The sequence below is a fragment of the Protomyctophum parallelum genome, assembly GCF_964188405.1.
Source record: "Protomyctophum parallelum genome assembly, chromosome: 1".
Taxonomy (NCBI): domain Eukaryota; kingdom Metazoa; phylum Chordata; class Actinopteri; order Myctophiformes; family Myctophidae; genus Protomyctophum; species Protomyctophum parallelum.
In genome coordinates this window covers 83,183,663-83,206,721 of record NC_139697.1, presented here as the reverse complement: position 1 = coordinate 83,206,721, position 23,059 = coordinate 83,183,663, and the positions used below count along the sequence as shown (strand labels likewise).

The 23,059-nt window shown below is 42.7% G+C and overlaps 2 protein-coding genes across 4 annotated transcripts in view; both read right to left on the bottom strand.

Annotated features, from left to right (window-relative positions):
- The window catches only part of camkk1a (calcium/calmodulin-dependent protein kinase kinase 1, alpha a), a 55,376-nt gene extending 42,522 nt beyond the window's left edge, over positions 1–12,854 (bottom strand). For both annotated transcript variants that reach the window (XM_083773910.1, XM_083773911.1), the window contains exon 1: positions 12,522–12,854. The gene's annotated coding sequence lies outside the window, so the exon portion shown is untranslated. The remainder of the gene's footprint in view (positions 1–12,521) is intronic.
- Positions 12,855–17,215: 4,361 nt separating this feature from the next.
- Positions 17,216–23,059, bottom strand: part of atp2a3 (ATPase sarcoplasmic/endoplasmic reticulum Ca2+ transporting 3) — a 68,158-nt gene continuing 62,314 nt past the window's right edge. The window contains exons 19-22 of one of the 2 annotated variants that reach the window (XM_083779872.1): positions 22,466–22,583; positions 21,526–21,643; positions 21,126–21,206; positions 17,216–21,079 (exon numbers count right to left, since the gene is read on the bottom strand). In XM_083779872.1, coding sequence (XP_083635998.1) covers positions 21,163–21,206; positions 21,526–21,643; positions 22,466–22,583 — 280 coding nt within the window. In that variant the 3' untranslated portion in view covers positions 17,216–21,079; positions 21,126–21,162. Of the gene's footprint in view, positions 21,207–21,525; positions 21,644–22,465; positions 22,584–23,059 lie in introns of both variants that reach the window. The other variant, XM_083779871.1, reaches the window with a different exon arrangement.

The window sequence follows — 23,059 nt, the reverse complement described above, 5'->3', positions numbered from 1 at the left end:
GCGGACCTGGTGACGAGGCCGTCGCGTCACGCCGGGGCTCCACCGGGCGCGTCGCGCGTGCGTGCGTCAAAAAACGAACCGGGGCAATTTTAATGGTGACGGAGACGCGACGCAACGCGGGCAGTGGAGTCCTGGCGTTATGATGACGAAACCGGAAATCGACCCGTGCTCTGGGCTGCAAGGGTTTCTGGGAAAATGAGTTCAATGCAAGTGAATGGTAGTTTTAACTGCACTCCAGCAGATGAAAGCATAATCTCGCCACGCCTTTGTTCTGGCGGAGAAAATAAACCATTAAATTAAATTAAATTAAATTAGAAAAGTAAAAACAGTATAGCAGAGGCAGACTCGTTCCTATTGGTTCACCTGCTAGACAGTAAACAGTGTCAGTGACCCAGACTAATCCCTAATGGAACCCTTTAACTGAATCAACAAGATTAGCCTGGTAACTGTGAGACTAGATACAAAGACTATCCTAATAAACCTGTTAAAAAGATCCATTCCCTGTAAACACACCAATCTAGCGATGATCAGGGAAAAACAACAATTTTGTCATGAATTTCATCAGTCCCACTGAACTGAAACAGCCCCTGGGACAATCAATCCAAGACTAATCCAGAGCTAGCCTCTGCGAGACTGGTTGCCCCAGGCAATAATAACCACAGACCAGAAGAGCATAAACAGACGAGTTGGAAGAGCCAGAGAAAATTTTGCTCTACTCACAACAAGAAATCATCTGGCGTTTCAGCATACAGTAGCTGACCTTGCAAGAATCCCAAAAATGTCACCCTGACAAAGAAGCCAGTGAGACAAGGCTGTACCAGAATCACCCCCTCTAGCCAATATGTAAACACATCTCCAGTTTTCCCTAATAGAAGAGTGACATTCTGTACTGTATGTATGTGATGAGATATGGTTGGAACTGGTGCACTGGGCATTACGGCTCCACCCATCTCTACTCACACAGTCCAACGGAATGACCGGCTCGAGCGACTAGTTGAGTCTATTTTTAGAAGGGGTTAGCCCTGGGATCAGGAGGAAGTGAAACAGGGATAGGGAGAGGTGAGTGAGTTTGTGGAGGATTAATCTGTTGCTAAAAGAAAGCAGGAGGCTGGTGTTTTTCCCCCAACCCCTCTCTCCTCCACATACACGCACATCTGTTGTGCACGTTAAGTCCCTCTCACTAGCACAAAAGCCCAGGGAAGGGATCTCTATCCCCATTTGGTGGCTTTAGTGAGGTAGGGATGTCTGCTGATACCGATTCACAGACAATATCCAGATTCCAGCCTATTGTCATGATATGGATATAATATTGATATAGGGATGTCCCGATTTTTTGCTCTCGATCCGATTCCAATCATTTGAAAATGACATGATTGGCACCAATTTACGAACACGTGATCGGGACAACCCTACAGCCGGCCTTTTGACCTGACCCCCTTCCCTCAGCTAACCCCCCTAAACCACTGCACAGAGTGCACACACCTTACCATGACTGCTTTTAAGTTGTGCACATGGTCCTCTCAATGGCTGTAGTAAAAACGGTCCCAAAGAATGGGTGATGTTACTGGTGGGCACATTCTGTTGTTCTTTGTCAGGCAAAGGTAGAGGGCTATGGGAGTGGGTGGTGTGGGTATCCGTTGGCATAATCCTTGTAGAACAGATGGAACACATAATTGGGCTGGGAGGCATACTATCATCCGACAGAGCATTGCTCCGAAGGAGCAATGCTCCGAGGTGCGCTGCGGGTCGGGAGAGGGTTGCGGTTAGGTTTAGGTGTCTGCCCCGGGAGAGGTTAGGGTTAGGGTGAGGGAGGAGGTAGGTTGTCGTTCGGACCAATGCTCCGTCGGACAAAAGGCATGCACTCAATTGGGCTTGCCATGACTCTCTCAGTCTATTGCCCTTTAAAAAAAAATAGTGTGCAACTGTTTTTTTTACCATGTATACAAAGACTCAATCCACATTTGAATTATGTAATTCCACTTCTTTAACACTTATGTTAGATATTAGATGGAGGCTTTCAGCTGCATTAAAGTACCTCACTCTTTGCACTGGTGCATTAAGCAAAGATATTCCCCTGGCTGTATTGTGTTCTGTGGTAGCAGCTTGTCTGTCTGTTGAGAATATGTTCAGTTGAAACAGTTCACTAGTGCAAATTGGTGCCAGTCCAGCTTACTGTTTTTCACACTCCTCTAGGAATTTATCAGAAAGACTAAAGGCAGTGCTTCCGGCATGCACATGAATGTTTTTCCCTCTTGACTGAAACTTGTCTTTTGCCTGACAGCCTGTGGCACCTCAACAGTTCCTGGCTGCTGCTTCGATCAATGCAACATTTCCCTGCTTTGAAGTGCCTGAAGAAGGTCAGTAGACCGAAAGCTTGCTAAATAAATACATCGATTGTGCGCAGATCTGAGTGTGCGGAGCTTCCCTTTATTTTTCTCAGGTTCCCTTTGTGGCACCAGCACCTCTCTTAAGTTTTTTCAGCGGATGTGCGGTGGTTCTTTTTACAAGTGCCTGCACCTTAAAATGAAAACCAAACCCCAACTTTAACAAATAACCTGCATGTGAAAATATGCCCTATATTCACACACACACACACACGTCTTACCTAGTTTTTTAATAGGTTAAGAAGAGGCAGAGTCCCCTCTCTGTTCTTGATGATCCAGTAGACCTCATGCAGACTGTGTGTGGACTGAGCTGAACCCGCCTGCCCTACAGCAGCTAACTGGAGTTATGTACACAAATTAACTTCCCGTGTAGGCCACATTGCTGTTTAATAAAGCATGGCGTGTGGCATTTCTGTTAATTAGTGGCCCACTCCAGAGCCATACTGTAGAATAGACCGGAAGTGATGCTTACTGTAAGTAGCACATTAGACATGGCTCTGCAGTCTGCAGGTGATTCATACTTACAGTGACACAATGTTCAGTCCAGTAAGCCAAGAGCATTACTGATATTGCACTTCCTAAGTATTTAACATACTTATTACGTGCAATGACTTGCAAATGTAGAGACATCCATAGCTTCCCTTTGCCTTCATGTATCTCACATAGACTGTCTTCTAAATTTTACAGTTGTAAAATTGTGCAGTTGTGACTAACTCTTCTGTGTTGACATTGTGCATTTGTTTGTTTAACTGTATGTAATGTGTTTTTTAAGTTTTTTTATTTATTTTTAATTTTTTGTTATTTATTATTTATTTTTGTTCTGTATTTATTGTTGTCAAAACATTTCCTGATAAGATTTTGTTTGTATTTGTGCTGCCATGGGGACAACAATTATTGACATATATATTTTCCATATGTCAATACTTGTTTTGAAATTACTTATTGTGCTGTAAAGAAAATGTAAAAAAAAAAGAAAAAAGAAACTCTTCTGTGTTTCTCTGTTCCACAAAACTGTGGTGCACTGCAAAACATGTGTGAAGTGAGGGGCTTATCATCGTACATCATCATGACGTAACATGTCTCCATTCGTTGCCAATGTGTGCAAGGACAAAAATGCAGATTTGCTCGTCCACATATGATGTAACTTCTCCATTCATTGTCAATGGGAATGTAATATTTGTGTAGGACAAAAATGTCGATTTGCTCGTCCATATATGAGGCCATGAGGCCAATTTCTGCTGAACTTAAACACTTCGAGATTAAGAGCGTCTGGTGGAGACCTGTGCCCCGAGGGGCACTTTAATTTGGGTAACTATCCACTAAGCTTCCAAACACATTTTACAATTCAGAAACCTTTAGCTACATGGGATAAGAAGAGTAAACAATATGCTGCATCTTCATTTATGTGCATCTACACTACGTGCCGCAACACATACCAGTCCCCCTTGGCATCAACATCAAACCCTGCTCATATACCGATACAAGACTGCTCTTGAATCTGTCATAGAAATCAACACCATCTGTCAGTATGCATCACAACAGACATGTGTTTACACAGTCGGCTGGCACATCTGTGAGTTGGCCACATATATATGGCACATTGCAACACAGACTTTGTTGAGTCATTGAGTCATTCCACGAAACCAGTAGGACCTTTTAAGGTGTATTTTATCGATTGAGTCACCAATTTTTTTTTTAATGTTTTTTCATCAATTTAGATGTTCCCTTTAATATTGTGTAAAATTCCATAGATTTTATTTTCAGATCAGAAATTATCTTGCTTTCTTTCAATCGACACCCCCTATTGTCAATTTTTCCATGTCCCCTAATGGCCTTCGATGAAATTGGACTTGAGATATGAGATATAAAAAATCTACAAATTCCATAAATTATGCCATTCACATAAATCTATCTGTGCTTTATTGCTGGTCATGTTTAGTTTTTGAATAAATAGAATCACACTCATCCCCGTTACACAAGTAATTCTCCTCTCCATAACAATAATTAACTGGCCCTTTAGTGACATCACCAACAGGAAGTGGAATTCTACAAGTCTTCTGAACAACATGAGCGCTGGGCGTTACTAATTGATTGAACGGAGAACTCCGTCCTTGCCGCTCAATACCATTTCACTGCTCCTCGCCTACACGCAAACAACTGTCAAAAACATATGCGAGAGGCCGAGAGCCTCTTGAGATCCTGTTTTTTAGATGGAAAACCGCAAAAGGAATGTCAGTCTAAGCCGGGTTTTTCGGTTGGACAACAAATGGACAAGCTCCACCGGCACAGAGTGACAGGTACTGTAGAGCAGAGTGATGGAATTATACCACAAACCCACTGGCCAGCCATCTGTTGAGCTCACATACTGTGGAGGACGCACAGCTTGTGCCACAAAAACAGGAATCAAATGGGAGTGCAGATCAGTAGGGCTGGACAATGCATTGGCAGTAATCGAAAATCGTGATTTTAGGTTTCGCAATTATGTAATCCTGAAACTTGGCAATTAATTTAAACAACTTAATGGGTTAGCTGCTGTACCCTGCCATCATTTCTTCTCCATTATTTAAAGGGTTAATATTATTAACCAAAACATTGTAGCCATTTCCCCATCCATCAAGCAATTTTACAAAAATACTTAAAAATAAATCAATTGTAATAATAATAGCGACCGAAGGTCGCAGTTATCTATGGAATCGTGCATTTCCCGTCAGTTGGTGTGTCAGGCACCATATATGGTGCCCAGGTCTCGTGACATCATCAGGGATGGAGATGTGGAGTCCCTGATGTCATAGTAAATGCGACCTGCTGACGCAGTTAAGTCCATATATGGAGATCCCTGATGTCATCCCTTAGATCTCCATATATGGATATATGTCAGAACCTGTTCTGACATATTCCATATGTTGATCCTTCCCCATCCATCCTTCCTCTTCGATGTCTCCCTTTTGACTTATACCTTTTGACTTAGTCCATTAAAATTTCAAACTCTAGACGGGCCTGCCCCAAAGTTGCAAAGTGCAGCCGTGCCCAGCAGCCGTCGAAAAGAGGCTTGAAATTTAAGGCCCGGCCCTACCTGGGCCCTCATCAAACCCTGTACACTCAAGATAATGTCCGCGCTACCACCCTTAGATCTCCATATACTGTATGGAGCTGACCTGTTCTGACATTCCATATGTTGATCTGACCTGATCATTTCATTCCATATTGGTCCCATGTCAAAGCGCCAGCATTCGCCCAGCAATCTGCCGTCAACAAGGCAGATGCGTGCCCGCGATCTCAGGCGTCTTACTGGTAATAATAATAATAATGGTTTCTTAACAGGACAACATTGTGGAGTAGTTGCTATGCCGGGTTTGTGTGTGTTGATAATTAGGATAGGTTCAAATGGAAAGGACTGTTACGACTGCTTCAGTCAAACTGTGGTTTTCCTCTGAGTGGAGTCATTGCCGGCCAGTGCTCTTATCGTTTGATAACACTATCGGTCCAATAAACAGAGCAGAGCAAAGGCAGATCACTTAAGTACTTGTTTGACAAAATTGCTCAGCAACCTGATTACTCTGTCTTTAAGTGCTTTGGGACTAATCCAAATAACATTTCTGAGAAATACAAGGATCTTACAAATGCCTAAAATCATCTACTCGAGGAAGAATGCAAGAGCACCCATTTTCAACCTTCTCTTCATTTAATTGGTCCTCACTAATGCACCATGCTCCGTGTGATTGAGAGGTCGGGGTTCAATTCCCGGGAGTCATACCAAAGACTATAATAATGTCACCCAATGCCTCCCCAGCATCAAAGATTGGGGCTGCGACATACTAGTCATGTCCAGGGAGTGTACTTACTTGTACATCATGACTGGGGGATATGTACTCTGTACTGTACAATGTCAGGAGATAAGACTCCTGACATATGGGTCACATGGCTATTTACTTACTTACCATTTCTGTCTACTCGCTCTGCATCTTAGAGGTAGGCTATGTACAGTTCAGGCAATTGGTCTTTCCTACCAATGACATCACCGGTGGGGATAAAGCTAATGAAAACTACAGCTTTTGTCTTCTTGGAAAGTTAGCATGATGAAATTGCCACAGATAATGTCATCGGAAGGCAGGATTCTGAACTGTCTACTTTCCACAGCCCACCTCTTATCTGAAACACAGGGTGAGTCGATAGAAATTGTGCTTTTAGTTTTATTATTACCCACTACCAGATTCTTAAATGTCAGATTATAACATTATCTTACTATTGTAGATTTTATCTATTATTTACTATGCTGAGACGACACAATTTCCATTTCAAGGAAGACTAAACTTTGATGAAATTTTGAAACTTTGTTTTTATCTTATCTTAAACATAAAGTTAATCTCACAGCTGAACCCATAGCACAACCACAAATGAATGAACTCACTGGCCTGCTGATAGTTCCACCACACTGTCAGGGTCCTTTTACATTTTTAGTCTCCACCAGGCCGAAGGCATGGGGAGAGAGTATGTTTTGCACTCCGTCCGTCCGTGTGTGTCTGTCCGTCTGTGTACAGCTAATCTCCGGCACCGTTAACCCGATTGATGCCAAACTTTGCACACACTCCCTAGATGCCAACGATGAACCTCTGCCTCAAACTTTCCAGAACAGCCTGTTATAGCGCCACCAGGAGGCCGACTTTTGTAAAACATATTTTTAATATTACTCCTCCAGATTTTGTCCAAAACTCCCGCAAATAGTTGTGCTCAAGACCGATCTGTCCGTTATTTCATATTCCATCCTAATTGGCTAACATTGGCTTTCAAAGTTTGCAGGATTGGCCCGTTTTGAACAAAAAGCCTCAAATCATGAACGCAGGTGGTGCTGTTGAGCTTCACAATGTGCACAGGCACATGATAGGAAGCTGAGTTTTTAGTGTTAGGGTAACTCCAGCACAGTGCAGTACATGCTACGGTGTAGCATATGCACAGGTGCGTGAGAGGCAGTACAGTACAGACTACATAGTCCGACGGCCAATAGTCCAACAACCAATAGTCTGACAGCCAATAGTCCGACAACCAGTAGTCAGACAGCCAATAGTAGCAGACAACCAATAGTCCGACCCCCCAACAGCACCACTCAGTTCAGACGGGTCCGATTTTTACCAGCTGCTGTGTGTCAATGTTCTCTCTGCAGTGCTTTCACGCCCACTTGCTGTAGTTGAGACCTATGTTTCTCATTGGCTGTACTGACCTACCTATCGTCCTGATTGGCTGTAGTTGAGACCTATGTTTCTCATTGGCTGTACTGACCTACCTATCGTCCTGATTGGCAACCACACACTTTTTGAGTGGTGCAACCACTCCCTTACGGAGCTATGTGTGTGGGTGGGTGGCTGGGTAGCTGGGTATGAGCACGAAAACATGGTTGTTTTTCACCACCTGTGCGCAACCTAACACACACACACAAACACACACACGCACATATTAACTGATGATGCTTTCGGGTGTGCCAGTACAGTGACAGTACAGTACAGTAGAGGGTACAGTAGAGGGACCGCCGCACGGTAACTCTGTCATTTCTCAACCATTTTGGACGCGGGGCAGCACACCGGAACCGGCCCGGCCGCGTTCTGGGGGTCTGGAACTCTTCCCCCCCCCCCCCCCCCCCCGGAAACCCCCACACGGAGTTGCACCACTCACTTCACATACACGGGTGTGATTTTTGCCTCTAGCCGACCTCTCAGCCTTGGGATATAAGGCAGCAGCTGGTAATTAATTAATTAATGTCATAAATTCTTGTTTTACTGAGAAGAATTTCACTTCCCAATGTAGCATGATGCTTTCAGGAAGAAATCTATGTTGTTATTATACACTGTCAAATGCAAGTTTGATCTTATTTTAAGACTTGGATTTTTGCATGGCATGCCTGAAGTGCACTCTATGCACACATCTTGGTAGCAGCTCTCTTATTATATCCATGCATAATTTAAAGGGTGAAAACCATGGACAGATGGAGAGAGACCATAATATCTACATGTAATGCATAAGTGAAGGTAAGAGCTGGAATATAATTTGGGAGTTGGTGAGCAGCAGAGACCAGAGTTAACAATTTTCCTTTAAACTGTGAAATAGATACAATAAAGAATGACAGGAAAGACGGAAGACAAAGATGCAAGACGGCTGTGACTTATATGATTCTAACATAAGACATGTACTGTACATATAACCACATACTGTACTTAAACCAAACCTGTCTATAGTGCACACAACATCCTGCTAAGAAGCTGTAAACAGACACTAAGGATGACTCAGCTGAACCTTGCCTGTCTGTGTTACTCCATAAACTCCATAATAGCTACAACTTTCCAGGAAATTATAGACTACTACCCCCCCCCCCCCCTCTCTGTCAATACCCCTCACCCATTCCATGCTTCTACCCCTCCCCCCCCCACCCCCCACCCCCCATCCTTCTTTTTTCTTACTTTATTTTTCTATGATGCAAGAAAGATGTATTTGGCGCTGCACTGTGGCGACATGGACTAGGGCTACGCTTGCATGCGGGCCCTTTGTCTAAGACAAATTTCTTCCTCGGGAGACTAATAAAGTATATCTCATCTCATATCTCATCGTCACACAATTGGCACTGCAACATTAAATGACTGTGGGACACCAAATAAAAGCAAGGCAAGCTTGCTTTTGTTTCTGGTAGAGAGCCTAAAACTGTGTCTTACGCTTGCAGACGGCATGACACACTTAAATCACTTATCACTACCGATCGCTGATCGATTATCAGAGCATCTCTATGCTGTAGTGGTGCATGCTGAGGAACATCCTGTTCCTCATAGTTCACCCTGCTGACAGGTGCCCTTGACCAACCTGTTGGAGTCACTAGTGCAGTGACAAAGAACACCATCCCTCTCCTGCAAACACGGTAGCTGACTGCCTAGGTGCTGCCACCGCATCCGCCCGCCACGTCTTTGAGTGCAAATTTGTTTTACTATTTATTTATTATGTTTGTTACATTACATTGTAGTGATTTTGATGTGATAGATGCGCACGCACATGTGCGCCTTGCGCCTAACCTTGCGGCTAGCGGTCGCCCCAGATTGGCTAGTTTCAGCGAAGAGAGATATCAGGTATAGAGCTCTGTGGGACCTGGGTCAACGCAGTACTGTATATAGTTTTGAACTGGTTAATTCAAAACTAATGATCATAGTCAAAACTATCTTTCTGTTGAACTTACTGCATGAGTGTGGGTTTGTCGAATGACACACACACACACACACACACACACACACACACACACACACACACACACACACACACACACACACACACACACACACACACACACACACACACACACACACACACACACACACACACACACACACACACACACACACACACACACACACACACACACACACACACACTCGCCCATAACCTAATTCTAATCCCTTCCCACAAGGGCTCAAAGAGCCAGGAGCTGTTGCCATGTCCTCTTTTTGAATAGCTGGGTCATACAGCGGCTCATGGTGCAAATGAAGAATTGTCAAAGACAATTTGTTACACTACAACGGTGCTTTGGAGGTTTTGTCATCTCCCCCACAGTCGGCTAGAGTAGCCTGGTTCTCCAACCTGGAGAAGAGTACCTGGCAAGAGTAGCCTGGTTCTCCAACCTGGAGAAGAGTACCTGGCTAGAGTAGCCTGGTTCTCCAACCTGGAGAAGAGTACCTGGCTAGAGTAGCCTGGTTCTCCAACCTGGGGGTCCGTGGACCGCTCGCTGGCGGGCCATGGTGGTGCCAGTCTGCATGACACTTATTTTGGTAACACTCAATATGCATCCCATGAAACAGAAATACCGGTGTGTTATGAATATTTTATGTAGAGCATAGTATGTTGTATTCTACTGTATCAGTAGTACATCCTTTTCATAATAGGAAGACAAAATAAATAGCTGCCTGATAACAAAAAGATATGCATTTTACCTGTTGAAGAAACCATAGTGTGTGGAAAATGAGCACAAATGTAAATGATGTACAGTATGCATGCATAATATCCAACTTTATCATGGATTGCCAGCCTAGTAAATGTGTCTAGACAAGTGGAGATGGGAGCAATCTTGGTGCCATTAGGAAATTGATTTTCCTGAATGTAATTTATAGAAACAAAACTGAATCAGTCTAGTTGCAAGCAAAGCCCCTTGACCTGTGTTTTAACAGGAACTGGTATTCTTCTCTCAAGGGAGGGGTAAAGAATACTGCGGCAAACTCAACAACAAACAAACAAAATTGAGCACGACCCCAACACGCCCGTTTCTAGAGGAAAGCCACAGACAGAAGAGTCATACAACTCCGATATCGGCCAGAAGGAAATGGAATGTGCAGCCAGATCATTTATATTTGATTGCCTGATTTATACTTTGTGGTACAATGTTGCCGAACATAGCTGCTACTCTACAAGCTCACATGTTACTGATGTGATGCGTTGCGAACTTAGAGCCAATACTCTTACATGCTTTTTTTTTGTGCAAACTGTTAATAAAGTATTCAATCAATCAATTCAGAGCCGCTATCCTATATTTTCAGCATGCAAAGATCATAAGATGTTACCTATTGCATTAGGATTAGGCAATAGCCATATATTTTGCATAATTGGTATGCATTTTTTACATCTTAAAAATATTTAAATCTACAAGTCCAAGCCAAAACTGCTTTGGTTCATTCTGTGTGCTTCTCCACTGGTAAGCCTACTTTGTATTCTACAGAGCCCATCTCATCTGATCATATTGTTTACTCTGGCTAGTGCATTTAGAAATCATAGCACAGATTTAAAATATTAGAACTGAAAAACTGCAAATATTGGTCTGTGATTAAACTGCAGTTCCAATAATTAATTGTGGGACCTCCATTATACTCAAGGTTGCTCAATAGGTTGTGCACATCCCTAGGAAATGGATGGATATTTGATTGGACAACACTATTGTTGAAACACCATTTATTGCATTCTCATTCAGATGTTCTCTACTACAAAAAAAAGATAAAGAGACTTTGTCTCAATGTGTTTTTACTGCTTAAATAAAGGTTAAATAAAATGTAACAATACAGCTATATGCTTTTAGTGAATTCAACATAATCTTGAATCATTATTGAGAGACAGTCACTATCAGTGTTAGTAATGAGTTACTAGTAATATATGTATCACTGTAATATTAATACTTTACCCAGCAACGAGTAGTGTAGGGTATTACTCTGCCGAAACAGTAATATTATACAATTATTACATATTACTCAGGATTTGTTGGCTACTGTTTGAAAACATTTCATTCATCAAGAGAGATTGCTGCTTTTATAGCCTTTTTGGCTGATTGGTGACTCTTATTATTATTATTATTATTATTCAAAACAATTTGATTCAGTTCTAAAAGAAGCTGACTAAACAGATTGGGTTGTACTTGATTCCAAGTAATATAATATTATGCCTTTTTAAGGAGTAATATGTAATAAGTAACATATCACTCGCTTTGGTAATATTGCCCAACACTGGTCACTATTAATCTCAAATTAAATAGTTCCTTTTACTGGATGGAATTATGCAAATTTAAACCAGCAGCCAGCTCCAGTCAATATGGTCGCAACACATCTGTCAATATGATATTGACACTTAGGTGTGTTACACACAATGTCAGCCGTGTGTGGTTTAAAGCTTCCCACACACAATATTTTTGATAAGATTTTTAGTGTAATCTTGTAGTGTATTACACTACAATATTTTGTGTATGGGTAATGGGAGGCGTATACCATTATGGCAGGTGTGCGAAGCAGGTCAATTACACATTGTTGTGTGCATTGCATATGTACAGTATATGCTCAGTGCACATAGCCTACTGTATTTCAGTGTGGTTCCCTATGGTGGTTCGAATCCACGCAGACAACCCTCCAACTCTGTGAGGCTGTGAGCGCTTGCCCCGCACACCCCGAAATGCAGTATTGTATGCAGTGGTATTGTGCGCCTGCTATAAATTAATTAAAGCCACATTGTGGAGAACATATATAGTGCAATGCAAACCACAGGCGCGTGGTTTTCCCACAACACAGATATACACTGGCATGACAAATACATTATACATTAAAACGGGCATTGAAATAATCACATAAAAGTTTTACTCACCAAAAAGTGGTCTTGCGTGCACTATTTGAGGTTTTGAGCCACCGCTTTCCACAGCGGGATCCGCGAGGCGCGTCCAGTTTTAGAAATAAATAAAGCTGCACACACACACACACACACACACACACTGGCAGTGCACACAGGCTCGGCCAGCCAGCTCACTATGCTACACCGACACACTCAAACAGTACAGTACATGTGGTGAGTGGGACACAGTCAGCGCTTGTAAACTGTTTCTAAAACACTCGCATCATCCACAGACAGACACGCTTCCCCACAGTCTCGGCTGCTGCAACGTTGAAAATTGTCCCATGTTTCACACCCTCTCTTCCGGAAAACACAGCAGCCAGCACAAGCAGTTTACTGGTTCACTCTCCTATGGTTAACTCCCCTTTCCTTTCTTCTATTGACAACGAAGCGCAGGGACGCTACAGTGTAGCCTACTGTCTGTAACTGTACTGTACTACTGCAGCTACAGTGTAGCCTTTACGATGCAGCAGCAGGCAGGCGCACACACAGGCAGGTAAACGTAGCCTGCATGGCTTTGACTGATGAGTCTGGCGTCTGGCCCCGCCAGGCTAGGGTAAACGTACACGACAGTGAGGCAGCAATTTTGTATTGAGTTGTACTTGAAATGTACTGTAATTCTCCAATCTATTAATACTTACTTCAATCAATCAATCAATCAATCAATATTTAATATTGACTATAATATCGACTATAAAACGTTAACTTACAGTAGGCTACGGCTATAGCCTACTACTGCACAATATTATGAACATGGCTTGACAATTACCATACAACAAAACAAGATTTATGTGAGAAATAGAAAGGACTTTATAATGTAAAAGAGAAAGAAACCACGAGCGCCCCTACTGGCCAAGTTCCTTCCAGAGAAAACACCCTGTGTGTGTGTGTGTGTGTGTGTGTGTGTGTGTGTGTGTGTGTGTGTGTGTGTGTGTGTGTGTGTGTGTGTGTGTGTGTGCGTGCGTGCGTGCGTGCGTGCGTGCGTGCGTGCGTGCGTGTGTGTGTGTGTGTGTGGTTACTTATGCTGCCACGTAAGTAACCAAAAGGGAAGTTGATTGCAAGTTCTTATTTCCCTGGCAACAGCTACTATACAGTTTCACCACATCACACAAAGACTGAGACAGGGTGCAAAATTGTTCTCCTTGATAGCAATATTATTAATCCAAACACATTTTTGAGGGGTGCTAGCCCCTCTAACGTCCAGTGCTCAGACATGATGTCACGTGGCAGCCAAGTCTATGGACTTTTAATGTTTGCTTCAGTGGGTGCCCGTCACTTCACACAAGTATGATTTAAAACTCACTCACTCACTCACTCACTCACTCACTCACTCACTCACTCACTCACTCACTCACTCACTCACTCACTCACTCACTCACTCACTCACTCACTCACTCACTCACTCACTCACTCACTCACTCACTCACTCTCACTCACACACACACACACACACACACACACACACACACACACACACACACACACACACACACACACACACACACACACACACACACAGCCTCTGTTTGATATATGAGTCATGATGTGGAAATGATCCACAATACAGTTTGTAAATACATCAAAAATGTGATTATAATCCATTTCTAGTAATGGATAAAGCCTTGGCCTGGAAGAGAGGTCATCAGGTGGTCCCCAACGCTGCCTGCAACGCAACGCACAACACTCTCCAGATTTCCAGCTATTGTCCTTTCTCTCATGCCAGAGCCACCAGGAGGCTCTCTCTCTCTCTCTCTGCCTTGTGTGTTCTTGGGGGATTGCAGGCATTGCCATTGAGGGGTGTGTATACTAACGAGGGCTTCCTTCCTAGGGTCCTCCTAGGCTCCTACATCTCACCAGACTGTTCGTCTGTGCAGTCAGTGTGCATGCATCCGTCTTTGTACACATTTGGCCTTACTCTGGTGTATTTGAGTCAAGGTGGTTTGTTTGAGCCTTCTCTGTGTTTGTATCACTATGTCCTTGTTGCCGTTTAACCTGTTCTAGCAAGTCTCTCTTCTATGAAATTGCAACCTGCTATGTGCAGGGTAAGGTTGTGCCCAAATGCACTCCTACTGTAAATGACCTTGTTAACCCAAACATTAAAACACTGCATAGGCAGTCAAAAACTAAGGTTGATGGCAGCTGCTGTGATACTATAGCCTACCACAGAGCAATTTGAAAATGTCCATTTCACCCACTAAAAAGCATGATCTCCTCTGTGTCATTTGTACATTTGTGGAGTTTGTTGTGTTAGAATGAGAGCCATGATTTTTTGCCACCCTAAAACATGATCATGAGGTATTATTGTTATATAAGGAGGACGATTTATTTATTTTTATGTGGACACGCCCACCAGTTCATTAAGTATGCCTGGTTTGGCCTGGGCTAGGGCCTAGGCTGGTAATCCTGACTAACAGCGTGTCGCGGGTTCGAGTCTCGATCTCGACGACCTTTGCTGCGTTGCGTGTCTCCCCCCCCCCATCTCTCTCCCCCATTCAAACTGTTATATCAATAAAGGCAAAAAATATCTTGGTGGGTGGTGATGGATGGTGAATCTGGTGATCCACCTGAACTGAAGCCACACCCACAGCTGTTGTTGTATGATAAAGGGGGAGGGGATGTTATTGTGATGTCACTATATCAATGTTTTTTTCATTGGCATGCTTGACTGTCAAGGTTTGAGGCTCCAGGAAGAAACCCTAAACACACCAAGGGGAAATACTGTCACCGCATAAACACATGAAAAACTGGAAAGAAATACAAAAATCACTCAACACTCCATCTCCATCAAAACAACTATGAACCACAATGTATCCTCCCGTTATGCTTTGTGCTGTCAAGTTATGTCCAAGGTGTTGCTGAAAATGAGAACGTCTTGTGCTCAGCTTCTACCCTGGCCTGGGTAAATAAAAATAAATTTAAAAATAATTACCCACGCAACTTAGATTTATTTTTCCATTTTTAACAGACCAATCATGTTTACTTCTGCTTGGGAGACCGGGGCCAATTGTCACATTTCTGCTAATGTTTCATTCTAAAGATGACACATCTGTCAATTCAGGAAACAGCTAGCTAGGCCATATATTGTATTCAAACAGCACAGAGTGCCGTTAAAGTAAAGTAAACCTTAACTTCCCAATTAGCATCCCAATTTTCGGCTTAAATCGCTATCTCACAATGTTACAATGTAACGTCTTGTGAGCTTATAGATCAAAAAGTGTTAATTGACTCAAAGTTAAGTCACCTATCAATCATGATGACAGATTCTATGCTGCTACTGAGACACTGTGCATGTATTTCAGACTAGTAGTGCACTTCTGCTTTGTCAGCCGTGGGGTGCAGGAATTTGAGTTTGTCTGACAAACACAACGGACAGTTGCAACAGAAAGGTGCAGAAACCCGGATGTGATAGTCATTGTCATATAACGAATGAGGGCATTTGTGCCTAATTTGGTGGGTGGGTAACAATGTAGGTAACAATGTGAAGCGGCCTGTTATAGCAACACAATTATGTTGATTTGAAAATAACTGGTCTGGAGTTTCTTCCATGGCCTACTGGGAGTGTATGTGCAAGCTTCATGCCGATCGGTGCTGTGGTGTCCGAGAATAGTCACAGACAGTCTCTCAAGCACACGGTCAGATGCAGGGGCCAAAACATAATCTGCCTGGTAGCTCTCTGGAGCCCTGGCCTAGTTGAACCAACTTGCCACGTCACATTGATACTAATGATTTCCACTTCCTCTCTTCAGAGCCCTGGGATTCCCCTGGAGCTCTAGTACTGCCCCTGGTGCCATTCAACATGTGAGGCCTAATGAAGCAGGAGGTGCTTAGTTTACCCTTAAGCACATGAGGGTAAACATGTCATGGTCATTCAGGGCTCTCTCTTTAAGTGTTTCCGGTAATAATATTGCCCACTCTTTTTGTATGCCTGTGGCAAAAAGGGAATTTTTACAGAACTGTCCACCACAAGCTAACATGGTGATGACCCTTGGTGGGAACTCATACAGCATAAACGAGTGAAATTGTAAATTATGAAACAGAAAATGTTAGACAAACACGGAACACTGTAAAACTGAAGCAGATTAATGTGGGGTTCTTTCTCCTCATCTCCTGATTGGATAAATTTGGTATCCTGACCTAAACATTTATTTTCTGTTTATTAAAGAAATGGAGTGGCCTCTTATTGAAGTCTATATAATATATAGCATATAGCAAATAACTATCAGAATATCAGGCGTCTTTTTCTTTCAAAAAAATGCAACATCGTCCTCTGCTGGTGGAAATGTATTCACACACGTCTTGCCATGTAGTCCCTTGGTGTGGCTGAAAACTGGAGGCTATGGTTGGCAGTGGAACTTTTTGTTCTAATATATAGGCTAAGTGATCATGAGTCAGCTATTAAGTGACACTCCACCCTCAAATCAAAAAAATAAATAGGTGACCGTAGTATTTTAGCTTGTAAGGTTTATGCTTGAGAAAATGAATCCCTCCGTGATGGGAAGACAAGATATGGCTTTGCATGGCCCCTCGCTGTTGTGATTAAGTTTCTGACATCTTGAACTGTAGCTAACGTAGGCTATGCTTTCTGGAGAGTGACATTAAGGCCTCATGCCACAAATGACAGCTAGTCATAAAACCTTTAGTGGTCCAGAAGAAGGAACATGACCACGGAATAAATAACAAGATAAATAATCTTTATTTCCACTTTGTCATTTATAAAATTATGTGTCCACAATTAATATCAACAAGGCAATACAGAGAATGCTTTTAACTTCTCAGTGGTGGGAGCCAGGCTCTAAAGACCAGTCTGTCACTACTGCAGACAACAGAAGAGGCGATGGGATGGTCAAATGTCAGCAACAGCAACATGATTCTCTTTTAAAATAATAGGGGGTCATTCGTTTTAGCAGACAGGAGAACTTGAGTGCCATACTCAAGACATATATGCATTCCAAATGGCTGAACCCAAAAGGTTTGGCACGGGTCTCTAGAGATCCTGCAGCCACATTGAGCCCTTCAATGTACATCCATTATAAACTTCATAACGCAGGATTCCTCACTGCTTGTCACTCAGTGTATAAGCATTAAGCTCATTTATAATTTGGTACATGACCCTTATAGATTTGTGCATCAAAGTAGAAGTCAGCCTCAAACCAGACAGTTAATTTACACAGTTTTGATAAAGATTGTCAGATTACTATCACTGAAATTATCGTCATCATCATCACCACCGTTACTGGAATTAGCCTAAGCATGATCTTGCCTATCTTTAACAATGACACATCATATTTTTCCCTACAGTAAAAGACACAAAAACCCAGCAACTGTAAAAACCAAACGGAACAATGAATAAACAAACTTTCTAGTCTACAAAAAAAGGAGATTCTTAGATAGTATGTGCTCAAATAAAAATAAAAATGTTTTCTTGCAATTCGTTTTGTCGTTGGTATGTAGGCTTCATCGATGCATGTTATAAAAACATTTCTTTTAAATAACATATACTGTATAGGTTATTAATTACAGTAACAAGGTTCCATGCGACCATCTTTTCATCTTCTGTACAGAGTTCGAGGATTCAGTAGTAAAGAACAAGGTTATACAGAACTATAGTGCCATGTCAAAGGGCCACAGGGGGCCGCTGCAGCAGCTAAGAGGGAGTCAGCCAGTCTGGAGACCTCAGCTTCATTTATATTTGCTGTATGACCGCATCACAACCATCTACAGTATTCATGCCGACTGATCATTTGACTACCGGCGGTATGTATGAATTGGGCTAAGCCACAACTAATATGGAAAGACATACCACATGAACATGTTGACCTGGTTACACATTCATGTGGAAATTAAGCTGATGAAATCGATGAACATGGGTACAGTTTTCCATACAGTAGTTGCCTATTTTCAAGCTTATCGTCATATAGTGGTCCTCACTGATGCTCATCGTAAGATGGCACCATCTCTGTACTCGATCAGAGGCGTGCGGTCGACAGTTTAGAAACATTCCAAAGACAACATCGGTGGGGATTCCAAGCTACTGTAAATCGCTCTGGATTAAGAGTGTCTGCTAAATGCCTAAATTGTAAATTGTATTGGAAACTACAGCCTTCCTCTTCTTGGAAAGTTAGCACAGTGAAATTGAGTAGCCTTGCATCAATACATTAAATCCTGCTTGAAATGACCACCGATGCCATCCATCACTGCAGGAAAATGGATGATGTCATTGAACATATCTGAACTGTCCATAGCCCACCTCTGAGAGAGCAAGTACACAGAAATGGTGAGCATTTGTGAGCGATGCAAGAATAACACACAAAGTCACCTATCCCACATTGAAATAGTGGCACTATGCAAGTGATCCGAGCTGTGTCTGCACACCCTGTTAGTTACTGCATCAGCCTGGCCCAGCCCAGAGCACCGGGACCCACAACAAAACCCACAATTAAGAACTAAAGACACAATCAAAACCCCCTGGGTTCATTCAGTCAAATACATTATTATTTAGTCATTATAAAACAATACCCACATGAGCCTGAATTGCAAAAGCGCTGGGAGCGAGAGGAGCCGAGGGAACAGTACACAGAGAATATACAATAGAGGGGAGCGGTAAACGATACGCATTAGACCATGCTTTAAGACATTCAGAGTCTTCAAGACTAAGTGCTCCAAGATTATGATAATTACAGATATGGCAAATATGAATGGAAACAAAGAATGGATAACGCAAAATCAAAAAGTCTTATAAAAAACACATTCTTTTTTTTACCACATTACTCAATGTGGAAGTTCAGTGGGCTATATAAGGCATTGATGTTGATGATGGGATTAACATGGGCACGTTCTAATGTGTAGCAAACTAATTATTAAAGGCTGAGAAAACCGTCTGTGTGCTTGATATCCATGCCCATCTTAAGTCATGTCACATCAGCTGTGCAAGTCGCAAGTCAAAGGCTGAAAGACCCATTCACCCAGACCCATTAGTCAACGTCAGACATCTGATGATTGATAACTGAATGCTCCAGTGTCAGCACAGCAGTTGAATACGACAGTCAGCTAGGAGAGGCTCTATTGATAACTGTACTGTATAGTCACTTTTCTACTGTATGGTGCGGCTCAACTGCACTCACACTTTTTGGTTTACCTGTGGACAAAAGCAGTACCTAGTCGTAGCTAGTATTTATATTTTGGCATCTCCTTTGGCGATGTTTCAAGCGAGCGGAGACGATAACAAAATGTGATGTGAAAACACTGCAGACTGCTGATTGTACAGAGAGAATCATTGCCAGTGGACTTGGACTTCCCCTATACTACAATACATTAAGTAAGTAAGTTCCTGCAGTTTACACCCTTTTAAACTAGCCAATGTCGAGTGGAGTGGAGCTGAGTTGGTACCATGCAGTGTAAAAGCACCATAAGTATGCTGGTTTGGTAAGGTTAGACAATTCACTCTACTTATTATTATTATTACTATTATTGTTTTGCTTTTGTTTTCTGTCTGCGAGCTGACTCCAGCTCTGCATATAAGAACTAAATGAAGAAGCCAAGCAGCATAAAGCTATTCACACCTTCAAGAGGGGAAACCCCTCCACATCCCAGAGTCCTACAAGTCCTCCTCAACAGAGAGAAAATATATGAGCGAGAGAGAGAGAGAGAGAGAGAGAGAGAGAGAGAGAGAGAGAGAGAGAGAGAGAGAGAGAGAGAGAGAGAGCAAGGAAAGGGGGTGGGGGGGGATGGGAGAGTGCAAAAGGACCAATTCTGCATAATCTTGCAACAAATAAGAGGAAGAGGTTCCATGTGGCAAGAGTAAAGACAGCAGGAGATGGAGGAACAGTGTTATGACACACTAGCCAGAGATCAGAGATGTCCATTTTGTTGACAGGCCCTGCTCATACAGAGCTGGCCACAGCTGGCTGTGTGGGTAGCAGGAGATACCTCAAAGATAAAGCTTTTATGGTGACACACAAATAAGAGTGACTGAGCAGGGGTGGGTGCCACCCTGCAGATGCTCGCCTTCTTCAGTCTTGCGAGTGTGAATCGCGGTCTCTCAGTGTTCTCCTGGGAAGGCGTCACCTCTCAAGGTCTCTCTCTATTCCCATACTGACACCCCCACCAACTTCTCTAAATCTCTGTCCTCCACCCCCGCAAAAAGGTCTAGCTAGCTACTGCACCAATGTTTTGAATTGTACAGTCAATGGGCAGAGATGTTTGAAGGGCTATGGGTAATTTCTCTGTCGCACTTTCCCAGAACTGTGAAGTTGGGTCACAGCTAAGATAACACCTCACAAGTCACTCACATTAACGCATTCTCTCACACGCTCAAAATGCATGGTAAAGACGACACATGCTCGCAGTGACACACATGCACACTTTCTCACTCTCACCGCCTCATGCAAGCCCTGCGGATTTCTAGTGGTGGTTGGCTGGGACATGCAGGACCAGGGATTGAGGACAGGAGAGAGAGAGAGAGAGAGAGAGAGAGAGAGAGGGGGTGTATAGTGAAAAGGGGAAGAGGGCAGGCGTATGTGTGTATGTAAGTGTGTTTGTGTGTGTGTGTGTGTGTGTGTGTGTGTGTGTGTGTGTGTGTGTGTGTGTGTGTGTGTGTGTGTGTTGAGGGAGAGAGGTCTTAGTCCAGCACCCGTCTCCTCCTGTATCTCTTCTCCTCATCACCTGCCAACGATGAAAGAAGACAATAACACAATTAGAAGCGATATGTTGTCCTACCAGACTATTGCTAGCAGTTGCTAGTTTAAAGCAAAGGAGAGGAGAAGATGGAAATAAAGAGTACCTTTTCAGAGAAGGCGAGAAAGAATTTAGGCTGCATTATAAATGCATGAGGAAAAGAGAGTAAAGGGATTAGTTACAACTGAAAACTGACTTCCAATTTGACATTTCACGGATACTCAAGAACTTGAATTATTCAAGATTTCAGAACTGAGATCAAGGTGCATTGCTTTTTTCAAACGTGAATCAGTGAGGTCTACCATACCTTCTAGATGGTTCCTGGAGATGTACTTCAGGGCCTCATCCAGAAGGATGACTGGAATGGAGATCTTCAGCACCACTATCCACTGGCCCAAGTGCAGAGGGGTCACCTGGAATATCAGCTGAGGGACGGAGGAGACCACAAAGTTATTCCCTCTTCCGATGACAGAACACGGTTAATTGGTCTAGACTGAGTCTAGACCAAGATAAATCATTAGATGGCTGCAAGCAGACAGAGATGCACCAGTCTCCTTAAGACAGAAGGTCTTTCTTCCTCTCCAAGTCTTTGTTTACAATAAAATGCAACTTAACTAGTGGAAAGCACTACTTCAAAAGAGGATAAGCCTCACGATAAGGCAATATAGGTGCAGTCAGAATGATCTTTAATCAAGTATGTTTGAACATGCAATGGTTTTGTCTCAGTGAGAACTATTTACACAAAATATAAAGTAATAGTTATATACAATGCAATATACTATCAGTCGTCAATATACAATCACAATGTAGACTATCAGGGTTATACTAGACTTACCCAGAACAAAACCAGTCATCTTATGAAGTGTCCTACAGTAGGTATAAAGTTTCCCATTGTAGTATGCAATATCAATTTGGGTTAGAGTAATATAGTCTGTCTGGCGATTAAATAAAAATAAAAATAAAGTGCTCTCTCTGCCAACCGCCTCAACATAGGCTGACATTTCAGCAGCAGTTTGCCCCTGTGTGTGAGAGTGCCTATTCCTCTGTGTAGACTAGAGTATTCATTTAACTCTTTAAGATTATTGTCAGGTGAAACCTGACATATAACAGGCCCGTTTTTTATAGTGACCTAGTCATGATTGACTGCCCTTGACTGACATTTTTAGAATCTGATCTCAGTTCAAAATGGGTTAATAGGCCCAAACTTTAGTGTGCGCCATCTAGCGTCTTGACAGAACACTACTCACAGGCATAGGCTCAACGTAGAGGATGAGGAAGTGAAGGGAGAGGGAGAGGATGATCGCTCCCAGCAGCCAGAAGTTGACCCAGGGAGGCATCCTGACCAGGGACTGGTTCTCAGAAAGACTAATTTGTGTTCAAATAAATTGAAACAGGAAATTAAATTGAAGATTAGTGACTAAAATTATAATCAGACAAAAAAACAACACACAATATTGAACTTTTGAAAACCCCTAGAAGCTTAAAGAATCCAGTTCTGTCATCTTCCAGTGAGGATTGAGGAAATAGAAATTACTGTATAATCAAAGGCATGCGGTCGATGTCCTCACACGGAGAGAGACTTAATAACAACGCTGACTAAATCATGACAACAGATTTCCCCAAGCTAGTGTAGCTAGCAACCATGTAAACATGTGGTGGACCTGTCACTTTTACTGTCTATTTTGGCTGGGGATATGAACCACAGTAGTCTCTGCCTTTTCATCGACGAGGGAAGCCCCTCTCATTTAGAATTCTATTCCGAAAACACTTTCCTATAACGAGGCATTAGTCTTGGTTTCTATTTGACAGGCTTGCTCCATGAGCAAACCTGGCAACAACAC